This window comes from Gossypium hirsutum, chromosome D02 (assembly GCF_007990345.1).
Source record: "Gossypium hirsutum isolate 1008001.06 chromosome D02, Gossypium_hirsutum_v2.1, whole genome shotgun sequence".
In the NCBI taxonomy this organism is placed as follows: Eukaryota; Viridiplantae; Streptophyta; class Magnoliopsida; order Malvales; family Malvaceae; genus Gossypium; species Gossypium hirsutum.
Window position 1 is genome coordinate 37,469,193 of NC_053438.1, and position 26,651 is coordinate 37,495,843.

Below are 26,651 nucleotides of genomic sequence, written 5' to 3' on the forward strand. Positions count from 1 at the left end.
GACATGCAAGTCCCCTTTTTCTTCCACATGCACTAATAGGTCCTCATGCATTGACCTATCACATTTTAAAATTTTCTCATATAAGTCCTATTGACTAAATTCACATGCAATCACCTAAATCGAAGCTTGAAATTTTCACACATTCATGATTACATATTCTAGACAATAAACATCACATTCAAACCTTTCGGTGACTCGGTTTAGCGGTCCCGAAACCACTTCCCGACTAGGGTCAATTTTGGGCTGTCACAAAGTCCATAAAAAGATCGACCCATGGTGCGCTAGATATGGGCAATGGTTTGTAGAGTCCATGTGGATTAATCTTGGACTTGGCCTTCTTGCAAGTTATACATTGCCTACAAACCCGTTCAACATCTTTTCTCATTCCAGGCCAAAAGAAATGTTCATGGAGGGTTGACAATGTCTTCGCCACTACGAAATGGCCCATGAGTCCGCCACCATGTGCCTCGATCACCAACAATTTCTGTATTGAGCTTTGCGGCACACATAGCTTGCCTTCATGGAAAAGAAATCCGTCGAACCTGAAATACTTATCAACAACTTTATTTTCACGAGATTTATAAATAGCACCAAATTCAGCATCATCAACATACATTTCCTTTAAAAGGACAAATCCAAGCAACTTTGCATCCAAATGTGATAACAAGGTATATCGACAAGATAATGCGTCAGCCACAACATTTTCCTTACCTTTCCTGTATTTGATGATATAAGGAAAAGATTCTAAATACTCTACCCATTTAGCGTGTCGTTTGTTCAATTTTGCTTGGCCCTTGATATGTTTCAACGCCTCATGATCCGAGTGTATGACAAACTCTTTTGGTCATAAATAGTGCTGCCAAGTCTCGAGAGCTCGAATTAGAGCGTACATTTCCTTGTCGTACGTCGGATAATTAAGAACAACTCCATTTAACTTCTCACTAAAATAAGCCACGAGCTTCCCATCTTGCGTTAAAACGAATCCAATTTCGACACCTGATGCATCACATTCAACTTCAAACATTTTAGCAAAGTCAGGCAACACAAGTAATGGAGCATTAGTTAAATAAGATTTGATAGCAATAAAGGATTTTTCTTGTTCTTCATTCCAACAAGAGGCAGAAGATTTTTTTATCACACTAGTTAAAGGTGCTGCCAACGTGCTAAAGTTTGGAACAAATCGATGATAGAAGCTTTCCAACCCGTGGAAGCTCCTCACTTGGCTGATGCTCGTGGGCCTTGGCCACTCTCGAATCACTTTCACCTTGTCTTGGTCAACCTCCAGTCCCTTCGAGTTGACCATAAAACCTAAGAAAATAACCTTGTTAGTGCAAAATGTACATTTTTTAATATTAGCATACAATGATTCTTTTCTAAGCACATCCAAAAAAGATTTTAAATGCAACAAATGATCATCTAAAGATTTGCTATAAATAAGTATGTCATCAAAATAGACAACGCAAAATTTTCTGATAAAAGAACGAAGAACATGGTTCATCAAGCGCATGAAGGTGCTGGGCGCATTGGTAAGCCCGAATGGCATGACCAGCCACTCCTATAGTCCATGCTTCGTCTTAAAAGCGGTTTTCCACTCGTCCCCTTCACGCATCCGAATTTGGTGGTATCTGCTCTTTAGATCAATTTTGGAAAATAATTGAGCACCACTCAATTCATCTAGGATGTCATCTAAACGTGGTATCGAGTGTCGATACTTAATAGTGATCTTATTCACCGCGCGACAGTCCACGCACATACCCCATGTTCCGTCCTTCTTTTGCACCCGGTACAACGCATGGGCTAAGGCTTTCTCGTATATATCCCTTCTCCATAACTTCATTAACTTTTTTTTGCAATTCTTTGGTCTCTTTGGGATTAGTACGATAAGCTGGATGATTTGGAATAGACGCTCCGGGAATGAAGTCGATTTGGTGTTCTATTCCTCGAATGGGTGGCAACCCACTAGGAATGTCTTCCGGAAATACGTCCTTGAATTCCTGCAAAAGGGAAACAATCGAAGAGGGAAAATTTTGATCTAATTCGTTAGTGTTCAAAAGAGTTTCCTTGTACATAAGTACAAGAACCGATTGTTTCATCAAGTAAGATTTCCTAAAATCACTCCCTTTCGCATAAACACTCATCTTTTTTTGCTTTTTTTCTTCTCTCTTTTTCTGTTCATTCGATTTATTTTTTTCTCTCACATTTTTCATTTTTTTTCTTTTTTCTTCTCAATGTGTTTTTTACTCTCTTTTTCATTCTTTTCTTTTTGTACATTCTCTCGAAATTTTTCGACAGACTCTCTTAGTTTCAATTGATCTTCATAAACTTGCCTCGGCGTCATTGGAACTAAGGTTACATTTTTCCCATCATATTTGAAAGTGTAGCGGTTTGTGAAGCCATCATGAATGACTTTACGATCAAATTGCCATGGATGACCCAGTAACATATGACCAGCGTGCATGGGTACCACGTCACATAGAACCTCGTCGGAATATTTTCTGATAGTGAACGGCACCAAAACTTGCTTAGTTACCTTCAACTCCCCTCCGTTATTAAGCCATTGAAGTTTGTAAGGTTGAGGGTGCTTAGTTGTTAGCAAGCCGAGTTTTTCAACCATTAAGGTGCTGGCCACATTTGTACAACTCCCGCCATCCACGATCAAGCTACACACCTTGCCTTGCACATGGAAACGTGTATGGAAAATGTTCTCCCTTTGTTGTTCGTTTTGAACACTTTGAAGACTAAGGCTTCGTTTAATGATGAGGATTTTTCCATCAACAGCGTATTCAAGTTCGTCCTCCTCTTCGGTAGTTTTAACGGGTTCTTCATCATCTTCTTCCTCAGATTCAATTTCCCCATTAGCCCGCACGATCATGTTACTTCGGTTAGGGCATTGGCTCGCAATATGGCCCCTCCCTAAACACTTGAAGCACTTTATTTCTCTTGATCGATTTGGCATGGCAACTTCTTTGACTTTGTTGGTTTCACCAACGGGTTTATTCATCTTAGAAGACAAAGGGTGATCTTTAGTGCGATTAGAAAAATCCTTCTTACTCGTGCGTTGGTTCCAACTTTGGGAGTTGTTGGTGCTAGGAAAGGCTCGGCTAGAACTTTTTCTCTTCTATTGTTTTTCGACTTTGATGGCAACATGCACCATATCAACAACTTCGACATAGTGTTGAAGGTCCACCACATTAGCTATATCTCGGTTAAGGCCGGCTAAGAATCGGGCCATGGTTGCTTCACGATCTTCTTCCATGTCCGCACGTATCATGGCGATCTCCATTTCTTTATAATATTCCTCCACGCTTCTATTTCCTTGCGTAAGATTTTGCAACTTTTGATAAAGTTTGCGATGATAATCAGAGGGTATAAATCTCTTACGCATTATGGCTTTCATTTCGATCCACGTAGAGATTGGCCGCTCTCTGTTCCTTCTTCGACTCGTGGTAAGTTGATCCCACCATATCATTGCGTAGTCGGAGAACTCAATTGTGGCTAACTTCACCTTTTTGCTCTCCGAGTAGTTGTGATACTCGAAGACCAACTCGATTTTCTTCTCCCATTCTAGATAGACTTCCGGGTCGGATTTCCCTTGGAATGGGGAAATAGAAAGTTTGATATTCTTTAAGTCATCATCAACTCGATCTCATTCCCTAGGACCTCGTTGCCTTGGACCCCATCATCTTTTACTTTGATTCGACGCTTGGTCACTCTCCAACTCGCTTGGCTCATAGAGTTCATCTTCAGGAAGTCTTGCTTGCCCTCGCTCTCGTCTTGGTCCTTGAGGGGTTCCTTCTCATGTTCCCCTTCCTTCTACTCGATCTAGCCTCTCATTGATGGATTCAAGTTCATTTCGAAGCATTCGTTGAAATTCTCTTAAGAGGGCTTGTTGGCCTAAATCGGGAACTCCTCCTCCTCTAGGAATAACATTTCTTACCGGTTGCCTTTCGGGTCTTTCTACCATGTTTCGCTGGGGACTTTGTGACATAGTAAGAATTCCTCACCACAAATACTCACGTTCACTCAGGAAAGAAAGATAGAACGACACTCACACTCGTGTTTACACTCTTTTGGCTTTTACCTCCTCTCAGATGTGATCACACACTCGTGCCTTTTTCCTCTCGTTTCTTCTCTTATAATTTCGTATAAGACTCGGTAAGGCTAAATCATTAGTTTAGAGGGTCGGTTTCAAAGGGTTAGAAAGGACGGTAGATGTAATGATGATGGGTAGGCTTGAAATAAAGGTAGAAATAGGTTTAAGTGTGGCGCAAAAGGTTGATGAAAGACTTGAAAGAACCTTTGCTGATCGAGAATTCAACCAACATACACTTTGAAAAGATTTCTTCTTTTTTTTCGTATTCTTTTCTTTAACAATATATTCGAAATTAGCAAGCTAATTAAAATACTAGAACTTGAAATTACGAATTTTTTTTTCAAATTTTTTTTACAATAGACCTACTCTGGAGTTGTTCCGAACGTCTGAACTCTTCGTTTTAAGTAGCTCTGATACCAACTGATGCGAACCAGCCTCGTTTGATTGAGTTGAGTCGCTTTTGTTGCCCGATCGTCTAACGAAGTAGTCTCGTTCGTATTGGTTCAATTATAAATGTAATCGTCTTTGAAATGGCACTTGGGGTTCAAATTATGTGCAAGGGAGTTGTTATGTACAATGGTTCGGTTACTAAAAGGAAAAGGTTTAGTTAGCAAAAGATAATTTCGGTTTGAATGGAAAACGAATTGATATGCTTAAAAACAAGAAAGAACCAACACTAAGGTTAAGTCCTGACCCGAATCTTATATGTTCTTAAGGAGGAGGATGAATGATGTAAAAGGACCTCGACCCACTATCTATCAGTGATAGGAACCTCGGTATAAGAAGAACGCCACACTTTGGTTGAAAAAGTGATAAGTTCGGTTTGCAAAGAGCAGGGTTGACGCCACTAACTAGTAGATAAGCCAACAGAGTCTTTAGACGAAATTGAGAGAAGAAAATTCTCACAAAATATTCAGTATATTATAAAATTGGCAAAAAGTCCTTTTACAAATGATCAAGCAAATATTTATAGTTCTGCATAAGCTAGCCAAATAGACAGACTTAAAAGCTAAGAAAAATCAAGAAAATTCCAGAATTAATTCCCTAGAAAGATTCGGCTGAATGGGAGCTCCAGTGGGCAGCTTAAACATTAAGCAAATGAATCTTGTAGAGATGAATGCACTGATAGACAAATGGCCATGTCTAGATTCGGCCAGGCTTTTAAATGACTCCTTAAATTGGCACTTGTTGGCTGAAAAGATAGAAGCATTGAAGAGAGTCTTTGAACAGCCACACAAGTGTGAAAAGTCGATTTTCGAGAGTCACTTGTGTGAACATCATTAGCTGAAAAGTCCTTAGTGTGAATGCTTAAAATGAGCTGCATGTGGATGTTTGGAGATGAAAAAATTTGGCTGAACATTCGATTTTCGAGAGGTGTGAACATCATCACAAGGATGAATGCATGCACCCATGCTGCCCAAGGAAAATTCCTGCATAAAAATAAAGCAGAAAATTAATCATGTATCAAGCACATTATTTTCCGCAGCAAATGAATAAAAATCTGCACATAAAATTCGGTGAACTAATTAAATATTTGTATGAGTTTAGGACATATTTAAAACAGTTAAACTAATTAGGACATATTTAATAACATTCAATTATTATTTGACCGGAATTAAACTTAATTAACTACTTAACTACTTTAACTAAAAACAAATTAAATAATTATTTCAGCAAAATAATTGCAAGCTAAGATGAGCTGAAGTTGAGCTGAATAAGCTAAGGACAAGCTCAATGAGCTAAAGTTGAGCTGAATGAGCTTGAAGTAGAGTGCACGGTTTGCTCATCTTGCTGGTCCATGAGCTTTCAAGTAGGCCGGCCATGGATTCACCCCAAACCCGATCCACCAAAGTTGAAATTGCATCCTTGAACTTCTTAGCCCTAGCTCAAGTAATGGGTCCTTTGGGTAGATCGAGAGAAGTGTCGTTAGCACTTGATAGCTCATGGGTCTCGATTGCATCACTTTGCTTAAAAACTAAGCTTGATTGTTCTTAAACAGTTATTCACATTAAGTAATATTGGCCTTTTTTATTTTTCTTTTCTTGTGAATTACGTTTGAGGTTACATTTTACTTTGGAATCTTGCATTCTCCTTAAGGTTAATTACTTAATAAGTTGGTCATGTTCAAACTAACGAAGGATAATTTTTTTTTGAAATATGCTTCACTTGAAGAAAATATTTCATTCTCTGTTAACCACTTTGGGCCATCTTGTTTGTTCAAAATTGACCCGTACCGAAGGATCACCTTCCACATTGGGGACAAATTGTGAGGTTTTAGGTATTGATCGATGATTTTACAACATTGTGAGGAAAACATGAAATTATGCGCAATTCAAATTGAAAAGATGGGCGCATTCCCAAGAATGACCTTTGTGATGAGATTAACCATATTTTGAAATGATAAATGGCATCCTTTTGTTCTCTCTGTCACTTTGAGAAAACTATACCCCTTGCTACCTCATTTTGAGCTTGATGCATTTTCTTTCTGAACCCTAATTAAAGTCTGATAAATGATAAAACTAACATATTTTAATCTCATTCTTAATGCATTTTTGGAGGATTATTTATGCAAATTGGTGAATTTGATGCTCCTAATCCTTTTTAATTCATTTTCTTATACTTAGGTGAGCATTTGAGAGTGAAAGGAGCGAAAAACGAGCTAAAATCAGACAAATCAAGCAGATTTCAGGAGCCACACAGGTTAGACACATGCCCATGTGCCAACCCATGTCGATTTCACACCTTGCTTTCCAAACATGTGGAAAAACACAATTTTTAGGCTTTCTGGGCATTCCAAAGTATATAAATACCAAATAGAATAAGAGATATGGGAGCCATCAGAGAATATTGAAGAAACAACTCGAAGAACACTTTTGGAGCCAACTCCGAAGCTGATTTCCGTCAAGATCGAAGACCTCCTTTTAATTTCTTTTGAAGTTTTTATGAGTTTCTTTGTTTCTTGTGGTTTTTCTGACTTTGAGATGTTTTTATTCAGGATTATGAACTAATTCCCTAGATAGCTAGGGAGGATGAAACCTATGATGAACTCTATTATTTAATTACTATTTTTACGCAATAAATACTTGATTCTTATTCTCAATTATGTGTGCTTATATCTTATTTTAATATTTTTGGGATACTAATTCATGTTTAATGTGCCTAATTCAGTGGAGGAAAAGTCCCTATTTAAGAGTAGATCTAGCATAATTGAGTGGAGTTGCATGCAATCCTGGAAATAGGATGACATAAATCTACCAGATTAGAGTCAAATCTAATAAGGGAATCCATAGATCGAGTTATTGCGACGATAGGGGTTTTAATTAGAAAGAGATTTTAATTAATCAACCTAGAGTCAGTTGCTCTTACTCTCGAAAGAGATATTTGCATAATTTAAGGATTTCTACAGATCAAGATACTAAGTGAATTAATCGTTTAATTAAGATTCATAATAATAGGTGAAGTCTAGGTGGATTCATTCCTGGGTATTGCCTCTCCCATTGGTTATCTTTCGATTATTTTCCTATTTCATTCCCTGTTGAGTTCTTAGTAAATTAGTTTAGTAATTTTAGTTTAAAACCCATCACTCCAAATTGTCAGCTAAATAATAGAAAAAAAATAATTACTAATACTTTTAGTCCTCGTGGATATGATATGTCTACTCACCATAGCTATACTATTTATCGATATGTGCACTTACCTTGTATTTTTTAGTTAGTCAAGTGAGACACATTAAGTTATTGGTGTCGTTTTCAGGGACTAAAATATTAGGAACACTTTATTTTTATTAATTTAACCATTTTTTATTTTTATTATATATTTGTTTTTAGTTTAATTTTTACGTTCTAATTTATTTTTTTTCATTTGCTTCTGGCAAATACTTTTGGTTTATGACTAGAAGAAACCTGTCAGGACCATTACTTTTTGATAGCGAGATTGAAAATACTGCTTGTAGAAACCATAAAGGAGTAAGGCAGAGTCGACAAAATATAGTAGACGAACAAGAGGACGTCATTATTATTGAGGAGATGGGTGATAATCAGAATATTCAGCTACCTCCTCTTATAGTTGTTGTAGCTCTTGTTCCTCGTATTTTGTACGATTATGCCAAGCCCACTCTAACTAGGGTTAAATAGAGTATTGTGTGACCCACCATTGCTGCAAATAATTTTGAACTGAAGCAGAACATAATTCAGATGGTACAACATTATGTTCAGTTCGATGGTTTGCAAGATGAAGACCCAAATACTCATTTGGCTAATTTTCTGGAAATCTGTGACAGTTTCAAGATTAATGACATCATTGATGGCGCCATTCATTTACGATTGTTTCCATTCTCGTTGAGGAACAAAGAAAAATAGTGGTTAAATTCTTTACCACGAGGTTCCATCACTATATGGGCTTAAATGATCGAAAAATTCTTGCTAAAGTACTTTCCTTAGACTAAGATAGCCAAGTTGAGGAATGATATCTCTTCTTTTGTTCAGATCGATTTAGAGACTTTATATGATGCATGGGAGAGATACAATGACTTATTGAGAACGTGCCCTCATCATGGGTTACCTTTATGGTTACAGGTTCAAACCTTCTATAACAGTTTGAATCCCTTAACTAGACAATTGATTGACACAGTAGCTGGTGGTACACTACACAATAAAACACCCGAAGTGGCTTATGAATTTATTGAAGAGATAGCACTGAATAACTATCAGTGGCAAGTCATGAGGACAAAGCTAATGAAAACAGCTAGTGTCTTTAATTTAAATGTAGTCACTATGTTATCAAACCAGATAGAATTACTTAATAAGAAAATTGATGGTTTATATCTTTCCATGCAGGTACATCGGGTGATGCAATGCGATGCAAATGAAGGTGGAATAAATAATCTAGAATGTTTACCGTTCAGTCCTAGCACAGAGAACGAGCAAGTTAATTATATGGGTAATAATTCTAGGCATCAAAATAACCCTTATAGTAATAACTATAATGCAGGTTGGAGGAAGCATCCCAATTTCTCTTAGGGTGGTCAAGGAAATCAAAGAGCACAACCACCTCCAAGCTTCCAACAACCTTATCAGCAAGAGAAAAAGCCTAACCTTGAGGAGATGTTGACAAAGTTTATCTCAGTGTCAGAAGCCCGTTTTCAAAACACTGAGGTAGCACTAAAAAATCAGCAAGCATCAATTCAAGGACTTGAAAACAAAATAGGACAACATGCTAAGATAATTTTGGAATGACCACAAGGTAGCTTGCCTAGCAACACTGAAACTAACCTAAGGGAGCAGCTTCATGCAATTACTACTCGAGACGAAGAAGGGTTAGTTGAATTTGAACAAGAACCGAGGTAAGAAATTATGGTAAACAATGATAAGGTTGTGGACGATAGGAAAGAGAAAAAGTCAGTTGTAAAAAAATCTACACCTCGAGTGCCATGTCCTAGCGCGACGAAGAGAGACCACACAAACGAACAATTTTGTAAATTCCTCAAGCTCTTAAAAAATTACATATTAACTTACCATTTGTTGAAGCTCTTTCGCAGATGCCAAATTACGTTAAATTTTTAAAAGAGTTGTTGGCAAACAAAAGGAAGTTAAACGACTCATCGACTGTAGAGATTAATGCAATCTGCTCGTTAAATTTTTTAATCTTGATAAATAAGATAAAAAACCTTCTAATAGATCCATTTTGAGTTGGAACATCCATTGATTTGTGGATTTTCTCTCAAAATTCAAGATCCACCATTAAAGCATCTTAAGCTTTTGAAGAAGATGACATTGATAAAAATTATGTAATTTTAAAATATGCTTCTAATCATCATAAAAATAAGTTTAGAAATAATAATTACCTTCGATTAGTTCTAAATCCTTTGATTGAAAATCTTGATTCAAGAATCTTGAGAAATTTTAGAATATTTTTGGCTATTATTGTGGATAATTTCGAGTGAAAAGAGAGTATTTTGAGAAAGAAATTTGTTGAATCTATTCTTCGATGATAGATCTTTAAAACCGTGCAAAGAAAACGAATTTTATAGCTCTCTAACATGACATAAATGGTGTGAAAAGTAGGCTAGATGCATTGTGTTTAAAAGTTAAACAACCCAACAGAAACGTAAAAATTGGGAAATTTTCCCAATGGCCACTCCCACATTTCCCTTACTTTACCAATTGATCATTTCCCTCTAAAATTCTGAATTTAAAGGTTTATTTGTCAAATAAATACTCCAAAATTTCCCTTATTTTACAATTAAATCTAATTTAATTAATATTTAAATTTAACTCAAATTAACCCATAATAAAAATTATTTTAAAATTCTTTTTCGACCAAAATTAATTATTTTCATTAATATTTATTTAATTAGTTAAAATTAATTTTTCCAAAAAATATTTTTATATTTCTGGATTATTGTTTAATCGATTTTAGATGAAATTGACCTCCTAAATTAAATTAAAAATATTATTAACCCGATAAAATTTGAAATTTACGCTCAGAACCAGAAAAATATACCTTAAACTACTAGACCCGGTTTAGGGATATTTGAACTGTCCTCTCTGAAAAAAATTCGTCCTCGAAATTTTACCTAAATTGAACAGGTAGGAATACTGATGTTTCATTACATTTTTCGATTCCTAGGTGGTTTCCTCTGTTTTGTGGTTAAGCCACAAAACTTTCACCAACGGAACCGTCTTGTTGCGTAGCACCTTGACCTCAAGATCTAGGATCGCAATCGGTTCCTCCTCGTATGAAAGATCAGACCTAATCTTAATCTACTCGACCGGAACAACCTGAGAAGGATTAGATCGGTACTTCCGTAGCATGGAAACATGGAAGACGTTGTGAATACGGTTCAGCTTAGGCGACAGCAACAAACGATAAGCAATCGATCCAATCCTCTCGGCAACTTTATAAGGGCCAATAAATCTCAGATTGAGCTTACCTTTCTTCCCGAACCTCAGAACTTTCTTCTAAGGCGAAACCTTCAAGAAGACCTTATCCTTGACCTCATACTCAATGTCTCGATGTCTCAAGTCAGCTTAAGACTTCTGCCGATCAGAAGCAGCTTTTAACCAATCGTAAACAAGTCTCGCTTTATCCTCAATTTCTTGAACCAACTCTGGACCCAAGCTACTCTTCTCTTCCATATCGAACCAACACAAAGAAGTCCTACACCTAAGACCATACAAAGCCTCGAATGGTGCCATCTGAATACTCTTCTAGAAGCTATTATTATAAGCAATCTCGACTAATGGCTAGTGACGATCCCAGCTACCTCCCAGTTATTATTATAAGCAATCTCTCAGATAATGAGCAAACTTCGTAAATCTATCCACAATCACCCAGATTGAATCCTTACGAGTCGGAGTCAAAGGCAAACCCAAAACGAAGTCTATCGTAATCTGCTCCCATTTCCACTCAGGAATCTAAATAGGCTGAAGCAAACCAGATGGACGCTGATGCTCGACTTTCACTCTTTAACTAATCAAGCATCTTGCAACAAAGTCGGCAACATCCTTCTTCAATCGAGGCCACCAATACAAAACCCGAAGGTCCTGAAACATCTTGTTCTCTTTGGGATGCATAGCATAAGGACTGCTATGTGCCTGGATAAGAATCAAATGCCTCAGATCCTTATCCTCTAAAATTTACAAAAGACCTCGAAAACACAAAATACCATCAGAGTTGATATCAAAATCTTCTTGAACTCTCGACTCAACCTGACGAATCTGACAGGCCAAACTCTCATCAGAAGGCTGACGCTCAAGAATCTACTGCGAAAGAACTGGTCTCACCTGAAGTTCAGCCAACAGGCCACCATCTTTCGAAACAGATAGCCTCGCAAACATAGCCCTCAAATCCACAAAAGACTTGCGACTCAAAGCATCTGCAATGACAACCGCTTTACCCAGATTGTACTCTATCACACAATCATAGTCCTTCAGCAACTCAATCTAATGCCTCTGTCTCAAGTTTAACTCTTTCTAGGTTAGGAGATATGTAATAATCTTCTGATTGGTGTAAATCACACACCACTCACCATACAGATAGTGACTCCAAATCTTGGGCGTGAAGACTGCGACAACTAACTCAAGATCATGAGTCGGATAGTTGCATTCATGCGTCCTCAACTACCTTGACGCATAAACAACTACCCTACCCTCCTATATTAGCACACAACCCAGTCCCATATAAGAAGCATCACTATAGACCACATACTCTTACCGGATATCGGCTATGTCAACACGGCACTTTGGTCAAAACTGATTTTAGCTTCTCAAAACACTTCTACCTCGAGACAGTCCACTCAAAGGTAGTGTTCTTCTGAAGCAACTTTGTCAAAGAAGTAGCGATGCTCGAAAACCCCTCGACAAAGCGACGGTAATAACTAGCTAACCCCAGAAAACTCCTGACCTCAAAAATAGACTTCGACGACTTTCAATCCACAATCGCTTCAACTTTCTTCAGATCAACTTGAATACTCTCAGCTGAAACGACATGACCCTGAAACAGCACCTCCCGAAGCCAAAACTCGCATTTACTCAACTTCGCATACAACTGCTTCTCCCGCAGAACTTGCAGAACTACTCTCAAGTGCTCATCCTCAGATCAGGAATACACTAATATATCATCTATGAAACCACTACGAACCGATCTAGGTAGGAATGAAAAACTCTATTCATCATGTCTATAAACGTGACAGGTACATTCGTCAATCCAAATGGCATGACAAGATACTCGTAGTGACTATATCGAGTCTTGAAAGTAGTCTTCATCACATCCGAGTCCTTAACCTTTAACTAGTAGTACCCAAACTGTAGTTTAGTCTTTAAGAAAATCGAAGTTCACTGAAATTGATCAAAAAGATCATCAATCCTCGACAACGAATGCTTATTCTTGATGGTTAACTTATTCAGCTGGCGATAGTCGATGCACAGCCTCAATGTCCCATCCTTCTTAACGAACAACATCGGTGCTCCCCACGGAGACACGCTTGGACGAATGAACCCACAATCCAAAATCTCTTGCAACTGCAACTTCAACTCATTCAGTTCCTTTGGTGCCATGCGGTGTGGCACAACAAACACCGGAGCAGTACCGGGGTAGAGCTTAATATCAAACTAGATTTCTCTATCTGACAGTAAACCAGGCAACTCTTCAAGAAACACATCTGAAAAATCACAAATAGCCTAAATCTCATCCAACTTTATCTCCTTACTATCAGTATTCAAGACATAGGCTAGATAAGCTTTACAACCTTTCCAGACCAACTTCTTAATGCGGAGCGAAGATATCACATTCGACAACAACTAAAACCTACTTTTCCACAACAACCACTTCGGAACCACCAGCACCATACAAGGTCACCAACTTCGCCTCACAATCCCCCTTCGCCCAATGCTCAGACAACCAATCTATGCCAAGAATGATATTGAAACCCCAAAATGGCAAATCAAGCAGATCAACCAGAAACACATGTCCCTGAACCATCAGAGGAAAACAATGATATACCCGACCCACCACTACACTATTACCTAGAAGGCTTTTAACCACAACACTTGAACTAGAATCTCTATAGCAATCCCTAACTCTCTAGGTACGTCTCTCAAAGTAAATGATCTCGTCGCACCAGAACCAACTAAAGCTAGAAGTGGAAAAGATTGTAGCGTGAAAGTACCTGCAATAACATCAGTCGCCTCTCTAGTCCGAGGCTACGTCATTGTATAAACTTTGGCTGGACCACTATCACCACCTCGAACGACACCACACTGACCAACAGCTCTACCACCATCACCTCTGCCATGGTCTCAGCCTTGAGCCGGAGCAGGTGATGCGGAAACCCAGATCTAGACACAAGAGAAACACAAATTAGAAATAAAACGAGAATAAGAAAAATTAGTTAAATAATTAAAAAAAGAAAAGAAAAAGGATAGATTTGCCCTATGGAACCCTTGGTTAACTTGTAACAAAAAATGCCAATGATTGAGCGGCTCCCTACGAAACCCCTAGAAGAAGAACCTTTAGAAACACCGATGAACAGAAAGAAATTTGAATATTTGTAACTCCGAAATACCCTCGAAAGTACCAAACTCCAAACTAAATAGCAAGAGAGAATCACTCTACTCTCAAAAATTTTCCTCACACAAATTTGGAAGAAAACGAATACTCTCTTTTTATTCGACCCCCCAATGTGTAGAAGGCAAGCCTATTTATAGGCAAAATATAAGAGTAATTGAACCCTAATAAAACTCTTTAAAATTATCTAAGAAAATAAATAAATAATAACCTAACCAATAAAATTACTTAACTCATAAGTGATGTGTCCCAACCAATGAGAATTAAGTAAATAATAATAATAATAAGATACATAAAAGATTAATCCACCAATTTATGGGCTTGCACTATTCCAAGATTGGTTCAGTGAATTGCATTCCCATATTCGTCAACATTACGAACATGATGAATTAAATTTGTAGCAACAAAGTCTTGGACAAAAACATTCATCTTTGATTTTAATTGTCGTGCCTTGCTTCGAGTGATTGGACCACTAGGAAAAACAACCCCTTGAGTGTCACCTCCTTGACTCGTATCATTCTCCCTCTCTTCAAGAAGATTCGTCCTCGAATCTAAACCTACATCAAATTCAAAAGGAGAAAGATCAAAAACATTGAAAGTAGCACTAACACTATAATAACCAGGAAGATCAATGCGATAAGCATTGTTATTTATTTTCTCGAGTACTTGGAATGGTCCATCTCCTCGTGCATCAAGTTTATTCTTTCTCTTAGAAGGAAATCATTCCATCCTTATATGCACGCATACCCAATCTCCAGGTTCAAACAAGACTTGCTTTTGCCCTTTATTAGCTCGATGTGCATTGGACTCATTCTTTTTCTCAATGGCTTTACGAGCCTTCTCATGGATTCCTTTCACTAAATCAGCTTTCCTTTCACCATCTAAATTAGCAATCTCATTCAAAGGTAAAGGAAGCAAATCTAAAACAGTAAGTGGATTAAAGCCATATACAATCTCAAAAGGAGTAAAACCTGTGGAAGAATGAACAGAACGATTATAAGCAAACTCGACATAGGATATCCATTCTTCCCAAGATTTAACATTTTTACCTATTATGGCTCGAAGCAAAGATCCCAAAACTCGATTTACCACCTCGGTTTGACCATCAGTTTGAGGGTGGCATGTAGTAGAGTAAAGTAGTTTAGTACCTAACTTACCCCATAACACCTTCCAAAAGTGACTAAGAAATTTTGCATCTCTATCGGAAACGATCGTCCTTGGGATTCCATGTAATCTCACAACTTCACGGAAAAATAGATCGACAACATGGGTTGCATCATCAGTCTTATGGCATGGAATGAAATGAGCCATTTTAGAAAATCGATCCACAACCACAAAGATGCTATCTCGTCCATGCTTTGTCCTTGGTAAACCTATTACAAAATCCATTGAAATGTGAGTCTAAGGTGAACTAGGAACAAGAAGAAGAGTATATATACCATGAGGCATCACAGTGGATTTAGCTTGTTTACAAGTAATGCAAGTAGAGCAAATTTTCTCAACAAGTTTTCGCATGTTAGGCCAATAAAAATGCTCATCTAAAACATCATAAGTCTTAGTGACTCCAAAATGACCCATAAGACCACCACTATGAGCCTCTCGAACCAACAATTCTCGCATTGAACACTTTGATAAGCATAGTCTATTATTTCAAAAAAGATAGCCATCATGCTTATAAAATTTGTGAAATGAACCATGCTCACATCCGTCATAAATGCTTGCAAAATCAGAATCAGTGGCATATAAATCTTTGAGATACTCAAAACCTAATAACTTAGTATGCAAAGTACTAAGTAAAGTGTACCTCCTTGATAGAGCATCAGCCATAATATTATCTTTACCTTTCTTATACCTTATAACATAAGGAAAAGATTCAATGAATTCAACCCACCTCGCATGTCGCTTGTTCAACTTACCTTGTCCCTTTAAGTGCTTAAGTGATTCATGGTCAGTGTGAATCACAAACTCTTTTGGTAAAAGGTAATGTTGCCAAACTTCTATTGCCCTTACCAAGGCATACAACTTTTTATCATAGGTCGAATAGTTCAAATGTGCTCCACCAAGTTTCTCACTAAAGTAGGCTAGTGGTTTACTATCTTGCATGAGGACGGCACCTATACCTATTCTAGAAGCATCACATTCAATCTCAAAGGTAAAACAAGAATAGGAGCATTACACAATTTATCTTTAAGTTCATTAAATGCTAATTCTTGCTTATCTGTCCAATAAAAAGATACATCGTTTTTAATAAGTGCAGTCAAAGGCGAAGCAATTGTAGAAAAGTTACGAACAAACCTGTGGTAGAAATCGGCTAACCCAAGGAAAGACCTTACCTCAAAAACAGTTTTAGGATAGGCCATTCTTTAATTGCCTTTACCTTCTCCTCATCCATATGGATTCTTGTAGAACTTATCACAAAACCCAAAAAAACAAGCTTATCTGTACAAAAGGTGCATTTTCCAAGATTAGCAAAGAGTCGTTCATGCCTTAACACATCCAATACTAATTTAACATGCCCAACATGATCATTCAAAGTTCTGCTATAAATCAGTATGTCATCAAAATACACAACGACAAATTTTCCTAAAAAAGGTCTAGGTATGTGGTTCATTAATCTCATGAATGTGCTAGGAGCATTAGTTAAGCCAAATGGCATGACTAACCACTCATACAGGCCATACTTAGTCTTAAAAGCAGTTTTCCATTCATCACCTTGTTTCATTCTTATTTTATGGTAACTACTTTTTAAGTCAATTTTAGAGAAAATGCATGCACCATTAAGCTCATCCAACATATCATCAAATCGAGGAATTGGATATCGATACTTTACCATAATCTTGTTGACAGTACGACAATCAACACACATTCTCCAAGAACCATCTTTTTTTGGGACGAGAAGTACAGGGACCGCACAAGGGCTTAGACTCTCACGAATCTACCCTTTCTCTAAGAGATCTTCATCTTGCCTTTGCAACTCCTTAGTTTATTTAGGATTGCTTGGATAGACTGGTCTATTCGGAATACTCGAACCAGGCACAAAGTCAATTTGATGTTCAATCCCTCGTAAAGGAGGTAATCCCTTAGGCATTTTAGAAGGAAATACATCCTCAAAATCCTGCAAAAGATCAACAAAACAACTAGGCAAATGTGTATTAGAGTTAGTCAAAACAAAGTTTTCCCTAAACCTAATAATTACAAATGTTTGTTTTGTATAAAGAGCAAATTTGATATCTCGAAACCTAGCGAATAAACTCACTCTCTCATCTCGTGACTTGTGTGTGCAATCACTCACCAATGTTGGGCCTTTAAGTTGGCTTTTAACACTAAGTGCCTCTTTACTCTCAGCTTTTTTCAATGATTTTACCTCACTTCCCTTACCCATCTCACTAGCAAGTTTGAGTTGATCGTTGTAGACTTCTTGAGGAGGAAGTGGAGCCAAAGTAAACTTCTTTCCAAGGAACACAAAGGTATATTGGTTAAGGAAACCATCATGATTTACTCGTCGATCAAACTGCCATGGCCGTCCAAGTAATATGTGCCCAGCTTGCATTGGAACAACATCACACAAAACTTTATCAGAGTATCTACCAATGGAAAATGAAACTAAGCATTGTTTAGATACTTTTACCTCTCCACTATGATTCAGCCATTGCAAGCGGTATGGCTTTGGATGCTTCACACAAGGTAGGCCAAGTTTCTCAACAAGGGAAGAACCCACCACATTGGTGCAACTTCCACTATCGATGATCAATGAACTAGGTTGTCCACCAATCAAACATCTCGTGTGGAAAATGTTATCTCTTTGTTCGCGCCCTTCCTCTTTAAACTGGACATTTAAAGCCCTTCGAGCAACAAGTGCTTTCTCACCATACTCTAAGTATTCTTCATACCCATCATGAGTATGCACATCATCAGCATCTTCCAAAGGAGGCATCTCATCTTCGTTATCAGACTCAAAATCAACCTCGCCATCTTCTCGAATCACCAATGACTTTTTATTAGGGCATTCTCGAGCATAGTGACCCATTCCTTGGCATTTGAAGCAGGTAATATCTTTTGGCTGCTTAATGGCACTAGGAGAAGTAGAAGAAGAAGATGGAGCTCGATTAGTAGAAGTAGAACCTTTAAATGAATTAGGCATGCCTCTATCTTTGGAGTAAGTTCTAGGCTCATTTGGCTTGAACCGTGCATCTCTCCCATTCCATAATCTATCATCTTGGTTTTGCCAATTTCCTTTCCAAGCAGGATTAGAAACAGAACTAGCACCCCTCGTTGTCCCTTTCTTTCATAATTGCTTTTCAATGGTGAGTGCGGTTTGAAGTATCTCTTCAACATCCATGTAGTGTTGTAACTCAACTCGATTTGCATTAGGCCGGCAAGGAATCTAGCCATAGTCACCTCAGCCTCTTCAACAAGATTGGCTCTAATCTGAATAGTCTCCATCTCTTTGTAGTAGTCATCCACAGATCTATCTCCTTGAACAAGATGTTGGAGTCTTTGATGGAGTTCTCGATAATAGTATGGTGGAACAAATCGTTTTCGCAAGATGCGCTTTATTTCAACCCAAGTAGTAACAGGTTGCTTTCTATAAAGAATCCTGCTTTTACATAATTGATTCCACCATGTTAATGCATAATAAATGAACTCAGCGACAGCGTATGTTACCTTTTTCTCATCAGAGTAATTGTAACAAGCAAAGACTGCTTCCATCTTTTCCTCCCAATCAAGGTAAGCATCAGGATCATTCTTCCCTGAGAAAGAAGGAAATTTTGGTTTGGGGGTGTCATTGTTTCGTTCCAACCTTTCTCTAGGTACATACTCGGACTCAAAGTTATCATCAAAAACATGGTCCTCCCTTCGTTTAAAAGTTCAATCTCGCAAATTTGATCGACTTATAAAGGCTTCGTTGAACTTCTTGTAATTATCGGTAATGTATCTCTCTTGAGTTGTAAGTTTTGTATCAAGATACTCCCTTTGCTCTTGTAACATCTGGGTCATGCGATGTCCGAATTGAGTTTGCAACTTTTTCATCTCTTTTTGTAACAACTCGACCAAAGGATCGTTCTCTCTTTTTTGCTCATCCTCTTCATTTTTACTAGTTTGGGATCTAGTGAGCGGCATGGTATCTGTGAAAGATCAAACAAATAGGAACAAGAAAGAAAAAATAATAATAACCTCACTCGTTAGCTCTCAAAAGAATAACTCTCTGAATGATTCAAAACTTGTAAATATGTTTGGAGAGGGTTACTAATCAAGATCAAATAACGGAGGTGCAAACTTCAAAGAAACAATGAAGACCCTAACTGCTCTGAGAGGCCAATAAACTTGACGAGGCAATTCGTAATGGAGGCTACACGGATGAAGGAATTGTGCGTGCTTTTAATATTTGCTAGCACAAGAAGAAACAAAGTGTTAGAAAGCGTAAGAGAAACAAAAAAACGTAGACCTGCAACGATCCCTAACTCTAGAGTCAAAGGAAAGCTTTAATAAGAAGAAAACTTAAGAAAACTCTACCCAAATTTAAAAAAAAATCGGAAACGTTTGGTGTCTTAAGATTTTAAAAAATTGAAGCTTTAATTATACTTGAGTCAAGAAAAGAAGAAAGAAAAGAAATTCAATTTTGGGAAAAATAAAAATAAAAATAATCACAATAATAGGAAAAGAAGAAACCTACGTATGAAAGGTAGGCAACTTTTTTTTAGCTTCAAAAATAACACTGAATGGCCTGAAACTGATACCAACTGATGCGAAAACCCGGATCTAGACACAAGAGAAACACAAATTAGAAATAAAACGAGAATAAATAAAATTAGTTAAATAATAATAATAAAAGAAAAAAAAGGATAGATTTGCGCTATGGAACCCTTGGTTAACTTGTAACCAAAAACGCCAATGATTGAGCGGCTCCTTACGAAACCCCTAGAAGAAGAACCTCTAGAAACACCGATGAACGGGAAAGAAATTTAAATATTTGTAACTCTGAAATACCCTCGAAAGTAACAAACTCCAAACTAAATAACAAGAGAAGAATCACTCCACTCTCAAAAATTTGCCTCACACAAATTTGGAAGAAAAAAATACTCTCTTTTTATTCGACCCCCAATGTGTAGAAAGCAAGCCTATTTATAGGCAAAATACAAGAGTAATTGAACTCTAATAAAACTCTTTAAAATTATCTAAGAAAATAAATAAATAATAACCAAACCAAGAAAATTACTTAACTCATAAGTGATGTGTCCCAACCAATGAGAATTAAGTAAATAATAATAATAAGATACATAAAAGATTAATCCACCAATTTATGGGCTTGCACTATTCCAAGATTGGTCCAGGGAATTGCATTCCCGTATTTGTCAACGTCACAAACATGATGAATTAAATTTGTAGCAACAAAGTCTTGGACAAAAGCATTCATCTTTGATTTTAATTGTCGTGCCTTGCTTCGAGTGATTGGACCACTAGGAAAAACAACACCTTCAGTGTCACCTCCTTGGCTCGTATCAGCAGGTGCAGTAGCAGCAACAATAAGTCGATCGTGAACAACAAGCGCTCTCCTCGGGCAGTCGCTAACTCAATGCTCTATTGAACCACAAGCCAGACAAGCACCCATCAACCTCCAACAATCTCCCGGATGTTGACGATTACAGTGCTCACACAAATTCCATATAGCACAACCTGATTAGTAGGACCAGCTTCGGCTCTCGCAGCCTGTCTACCCTGACCACAACCACAAACAACATGTTGATCAGATCTAGCAAAACAACTTCTCTTCCCCTTACGACCAGACCCACTAGCAGCATCGGTCGTCCTCTTAATAGATCTAGATGAAACAACTTTGGGCTCCTCTCCCAAAGTCTTCTCAAGTGCACGAGCCTTCTCAACCAACTCATTAAAGACCTCGGTACTCTGAGCAACCAAATAGAGCTTAATCTCACAGTTTAGTTTGAACCTAAACCTCTTACAATGGCTCACATCATGAGCTACCAACTCGGGAGCGTACTAGCTCAACCGAAAAAACTCAGCCTCATACTCGTCTACTGACAGAGTACCCTGGACGAGACCCATAAACTCCCCTCTCCTATCCTTGAGATACTACTCGCCCATGAACTTCATCTGGAATGACGATAAGAAGAAGTCCCAAGTTAAACGATTCGGCGCAGTACCCCTCTTGATAATCAACCACCATCTGTGAGCCTTATCCGTCAGTCGTGACACAGCACAACCTAACTTATCCTCTTCAGAACAATCCATCTGACCAAGAATATGAACAACACCCTCTAACCAATAAACGATAATTAATATGGAACGGGTTTTTTTATTGAAACTATGTTTTCGAAAAACACTTCAATGTGATATCGCCAGATTCGGCCATAACATCTAGGCCGGGTTTGGGGTATTACACCTTTAGTTTTCTGATTTTATAGATAACCCCGATGTTAGGATTTGATGGTGGCATTTGAAGAGTTTCTCGAAAGTCTTTTTAAATTAAAGTAATTAAATTTTATTTTGATATTTTGGGTTTGTGATAAATTTGAGTATGGACTGTGGCATGGGGCTTTATTTTGGGGATTTTTTATTTTGATTTGCATAAATTGCTTCCATGACATTAGGTTTTAAAAACTGGATAAATTAATATTTGATAAGATTTCGCTTGAAACTAAATTTTTAAAATAGAATCTGTCAATAACACATTTTTCCGCTGCATTTATGAAAAATGAGTTTTTAATATAATTAGACTTAGTTTTCAAAATTATTAATGTTTACAGATGAGTTTTCTAAAGACATTTGATTTATGAAGTTAATATGTTTTTATTTCCGAAATAATGACGAAAAACCAAGTTCTCCAATTTTGAATAAAAGACAAATGATTTAGAAGTACGATTCAAAAGTCGAAATAGTTTTGAATAAATGATTGAATGTTTACAATTGAGATATTATTTATTTTGATTCTTGAAATTTGCACGGTTTTTACGAAATTAAAATAAATGCTTTATTTAATTTGCTTTGAATTGATAAACCAATAGTTTTAAAATAATTTTCAAAATTTTGAAAGTTTATTTCGACCATTTTCGTCGACAAATGGTTTTTGAAATGAAATTGAAAATAAAGTTGAACATTTGATTTTACTAGATTTGAACGAACCACACAAATGGTTTAAAAAAGTACGTTCAAATTCAAGAAAGTTTTCCTGGGCCATTCTGGTGTCCAATTTAGCTTTCTGAATTTTGCCATAATGACTGGGCTGGGTTTGGGTGTTACTGTATATTTGTGAGATAGTTAGACTTCATGGTGTGCCTGTGTCTATTATCTTTGACCGAGACCCTTTATTTACCTCAAGATTCTGGAAGCAGTTGAACGAATCGTTAGGTACAAGGTTGACTTTTAGCACAACATTCCATTCCCATTCTGATGGCCAATCAAAATGCATTATTCAAGTGCTAAAAGATATGTTTCGAGCCTGTGTTACTGAATTCGAATTTGGTTGGGAACATTAATTACCATTAGTAAATTTTTTTTATATTTGTCTGAGTCCAATTAGGGGCCTATTTGTATATTTGTTCTCTCTTGGTCCCGTTCGAAGTCCACTCAATTTTGATCAAATGGAGGCCTTTGTTTTTATTTCCTTTTTCTTTCCTTTTTGGGCCTGTCAAGGGCTCAAATTATTATTATCATTATCATTACTATTATTATTAAATATTATTATTATTATCTTTTTTTACAAATAAAAAAGATTAAAAAACAATATATATACATGAAGTGAAATGAAAGAATAAAAAAAAGGAGGCTTTTCATATTTTGTTCTTAAAAAAGAGTAAAACAACAACAACAACAACAAGCATTCTAGTTTCTCTTTTTTCTTTTCTTCTATCTTTTTCTTTTTTGGCCATAGACATGTCATGAGGGATCGGGTTTTGGGCTCCAATGAAGGGAATGTCATCGGACCGTCGGTCATCCACCCCTAAGAGCCCCAAAAATCTTTTTTTTCCCTTCCCCTTTCTATTCTTTTTTAGAAAAAAAAGGCTTGATCTTGGGAATTTTTTTTAAAAAAGGGAAAGTTTAGATTTTAAAAATAAAAAAAAATATTTTTTTAGTCATTTCAAAGGAAATTTTAAAATTTTAAAACAAAGTTATGATTTTTTTAACTATTTCGAAATAAAAGCTTTGATTTAAAAAAAATAATATTTTTTAAAAAAAAGAGAAAGTTTAGATTTTTGAAATAAAAATATGTTTTTTAGTCAGTTTTCAGGAAAAATTTAAATTTTTTAAAACAAAGTTTTGATCTTTTTCAACTATTTCGAAATAAAACTTTGATTTTTAAAGAAAGTAGTGATTTTTTAAAAGAAAACTTTGATTCTACAAAAAAAAATTAAAAAATTTTGGCCACCGTATGCGGTGGCTCCACCACTGGAGGTTGGAGAGCCGTTGGGCTCTTTGTGGTGGAGCCATGGCCAACATAGAAAGAGGAAGAGAAAGAGGAAAATATTTTTTTTTTGAAAAAAATGAGGTTAAAATGAAATAGTGAATAGTTTTTTTATTATTTATAGGTGCCAAAAATGAGTAATTTATTTCCACCCCCTTACTTTTTAAATTTACAAAAAAATACCTTATTTTTTACAACACTGCCCTCACTCTCTGGCCTATTTACACCCGTAACCATTTTGTTTATTCAAGCCTTTGATTTAATCCGAAATTTATAAATTAAAAGCAAATTAATTGCTACATCAGTCCTCTTTCTTCCAATTTTTTATCTTTTAGTCCCAAAATCAGCTATGTCATTTTGCTTCCATCTTTAATAAATTATTTACACTTATATCTTCCCTTTTCATTTACATTTATACCTTATATATTTAATGTAAACTATGCACTTTATTTTAATGTTTTATATTTATTCACACTTGTATAATTTTTATTTATTCTTATTTCGTCTTTATTCATTTTCATGTCTATTTATATTTATGTTTTTTTAAACATTCCCCTTACATACATTTTAATATTATTTACTTATGTTACTTTGATTCTTTTATTGTATTGTGACCAAGGTGTATTATTGTTATTATTATCATCATCATGTCAATGTCTTATTTATTTCATTTATTTAAGTTTTCTTTTTATTATTTCCATTTTTGAAAGAGTTTAAACTTTTCATTAACTTTAGCCAATTTAATTAATTTTTCTATTTTATTACTATTCATTTTAAAAGAGGGAACTTTAAGTCATTTTTCCATCCTATAATTGTTGACATGAAGTTAGGTAAGTAGGTGTTACATTTTAATGAAACCATAAGGGTTTTACATTTGAATTTAGGTTAGTCTTTAAGATCTTGTCTACCGTTTACACTAGAAAAATTATAAATAATATGTAGGATTTTTTAGGGTTTTAAACTAATTTTAAATATTGTATAGGATTCCTCTTTATAATCTTAAATTAATATGTAAATATTCTTTAGGACTTTGTTCAAGATTAAAGCTAAAGATTTTTGTAGGTGAATTGTAAATCATGAGTAGGTCTAAGTATTTTACTTTAGAAACTTTTTAAGAAAGCTAATAAATGTTATGTAAGATATATTATTTTAGGATTTTGACGAATTTAAGCCTTATATCAAGAATTTTAAAGTAAGATAAATCATAAACCCGACATAGGATACTTTTGTAAGATCTTGATAAGTTCAACGTTATTAATTAAATTTGTTAAAAAAATAAATAAAAGATCAAATAAGTTGTAGATGAATTTTAATATTTCTCTTAATTCATTGGTAATTTCTACGTTTTCTTTAGAATTCTAAAATAGAATTAATTTTAGGAATTGAAAGTATTTTACTAGAATTATTTAGGTATCTTTTAGGGTTCCCATTAAAAGTAAAAATCTCTAATTTAAGTTTCAAATTAGGTAAGTTTGGTGAACACATCTTAATCGAGTTACAAGTAAATCGGAGGCATTTTCTTTAGAGTTTTTATTTAAGATTTTCATAAGATTTTAGCCTAGATTAAGTAGGCGATTCCGTCAGGTGTTTGTTCTTTGGACCAAGCCTATAGAGGAATTTCTGAAAAATGAGTGGCATCCAAACCAATTGATTGAGTAGTGGGTTCAGAACCTTAGTACATTGACATACCAAGAAACATAATGGAAGGGCTCCATGATTATTTGGAGCACGATACTTAACAGGTACGATGGTCATTTGTGGGTTCCCTTAATTAGCATATGGGGAGCCATCAGTTATTCCTTGTTGATGGTTCTGAGCCAATACAGGTATGATCAATGTGTACCTGCTACAACTGGTCTAAACAAGATGAAAGCTTTGGTTTAGGACCCAGGATTTTGGAAGAAATTGGAAGAGATATGAATCAAGTGGGGTCAAACCTTGAGCTTGCAATTAGGAACTTGTTTCAACCATTCCCCTTCGGAAACGTATATCCAGTGGCGCCTATGAAAAGAAGCAAAATCTCTATGTCAGCGCAATTCAAGGGAAAGAGGAAAGTCCTAGATGACGTAGCTGAGCTAACAGAAAATATACATGATTTAGAGATGCTATTGAGGGGAAGTGATGAAGAGGTCAAATAGCAACGAGAGCAGCATCAGTCATAAGTAAAGGAAAAACTGGAAGAAATCATGAGGCAACAACAACAACACTGATTAGACATGAAGGGAAGAGGGGAAGAACTAATAATATAGTTAGAACGACGTCAATGTGAAAGATTTGACTTGTTTGCTCAGATTCATAGGTTTGAGGCGGATCCGAGTTTGTGAGCTAATGAACTCCAGAAAGTGCGAGAACAAGAGCAAACTTAGAGGAGGAAAAAACTGCTGAAATGGAGGTGCTGGAGGAGGAAATTTGAAAGAATTAAAGACAAAAGAAGAGCAAAACAAAGAGGTCATGAAAGAATATAGGAGCTTGCAGAGCATTTTATCACAGTGGAACAAATGGCAGTAAGCCAACAAGAGGTGTTTACAACAATGTACAGGGAAGGTCAGGTTTTCGCTTAGCAAGTCGAAGACATATGTGAACAGATTGAAGAACTCAAAAAAGGATCTACCCCTTTTGTGACTAGGAACGAGCCTGCAATGGAACTTCTGGAGGTGGCTCAGGCACATTATCAAAATTTCATCAAGCTCATGAGGAGGAAGAAGAAGAACAGCAAATAGAGATTTGTCCTATGGTAATAGGATCGATTAGGATTTTCTTTAAGTATGAATGAAAAATGGAAAAAAAAATTTGTAAGTTGAACAATTTTCAAACCTTCCATGAATGAAAATGTTTATATTCGAGTATATTTACAACAATGTGCCCCAATTTCAATCATTCAATCATTTATTCATCCATTCATTCACTCATTCACTCATTTGTTTATTTATAAACATTATTTTAAAAAAATAAAGAACATTTTTATGAAAAATCCAAATAATTTTCTAACTTTAGAAATAAATGCAATTTGAAAAAGGACAAATGATAGCTCACCGGTATAACACCCACCTTGGACAACTAGCAGCTCATACA

General features: G+C 36.2%; 1 protein-coding gene and 1 non-coding gene across 2 annotated transcripts; both read right to left on the bottom strand.

Annotated features, from left to right (window-relative positions):
• Positions 1-232: 232 nt before the first annotated feature.
• Positions 233-3,001, bottom strand: LOC121214545 (uncharacterized). Its single transcript, XM_041088315.1, has 4 exons — positions 2,270-3,001; positions 1,756-1,994; positions 891-1,373; positions 233-716 (listed from the first exon to the last, which is right to left on the bottom strand). Exons 1-4 carry the CDS (start codon positions 2,999-3,001, stop codon positions 233-235), a joined length of 1,938 nt encoding a protein of 645 aa, XP_040944249.1.
• Positions 3,002-8,544: 5,543 nt separating this feature from the next.
• On the bottom strand, positions 8,545-8,651 carry LOC121215237 (small nucleolar RNA R71). Its single transcript, XR_005910966.1, has one exon. It is a non-coding gene; the product is annotated as a small nucleolar RNA R71 (small nucleolar RNA).
• Positions 8,652-26,651: the final 18,000 nt, after the last annotated feature.

Coding starts and splice junctions, on each gene's coding strand:
- LOC121214545 (XM_041088315.1), bottom strand. CDS start 3,001: ATGAATAAACCCGTTGGTGAAACCAACAAAGTCAAAGAAGTTGCCATG. Junction 1,374..1,755: donor AAAGAAGGACGGAACATGGG/GTATGTGCGTGG, acceptor GGATGTGCTTAG/AAAAGAATCATTGTATGCTA. Junction 717..890: donor CCGACGTACGACAAGGAAAT/GTACGCTCTAAT, acceptor CATCAAATACAG/GAAAGGTAAGGAAAATGTTG.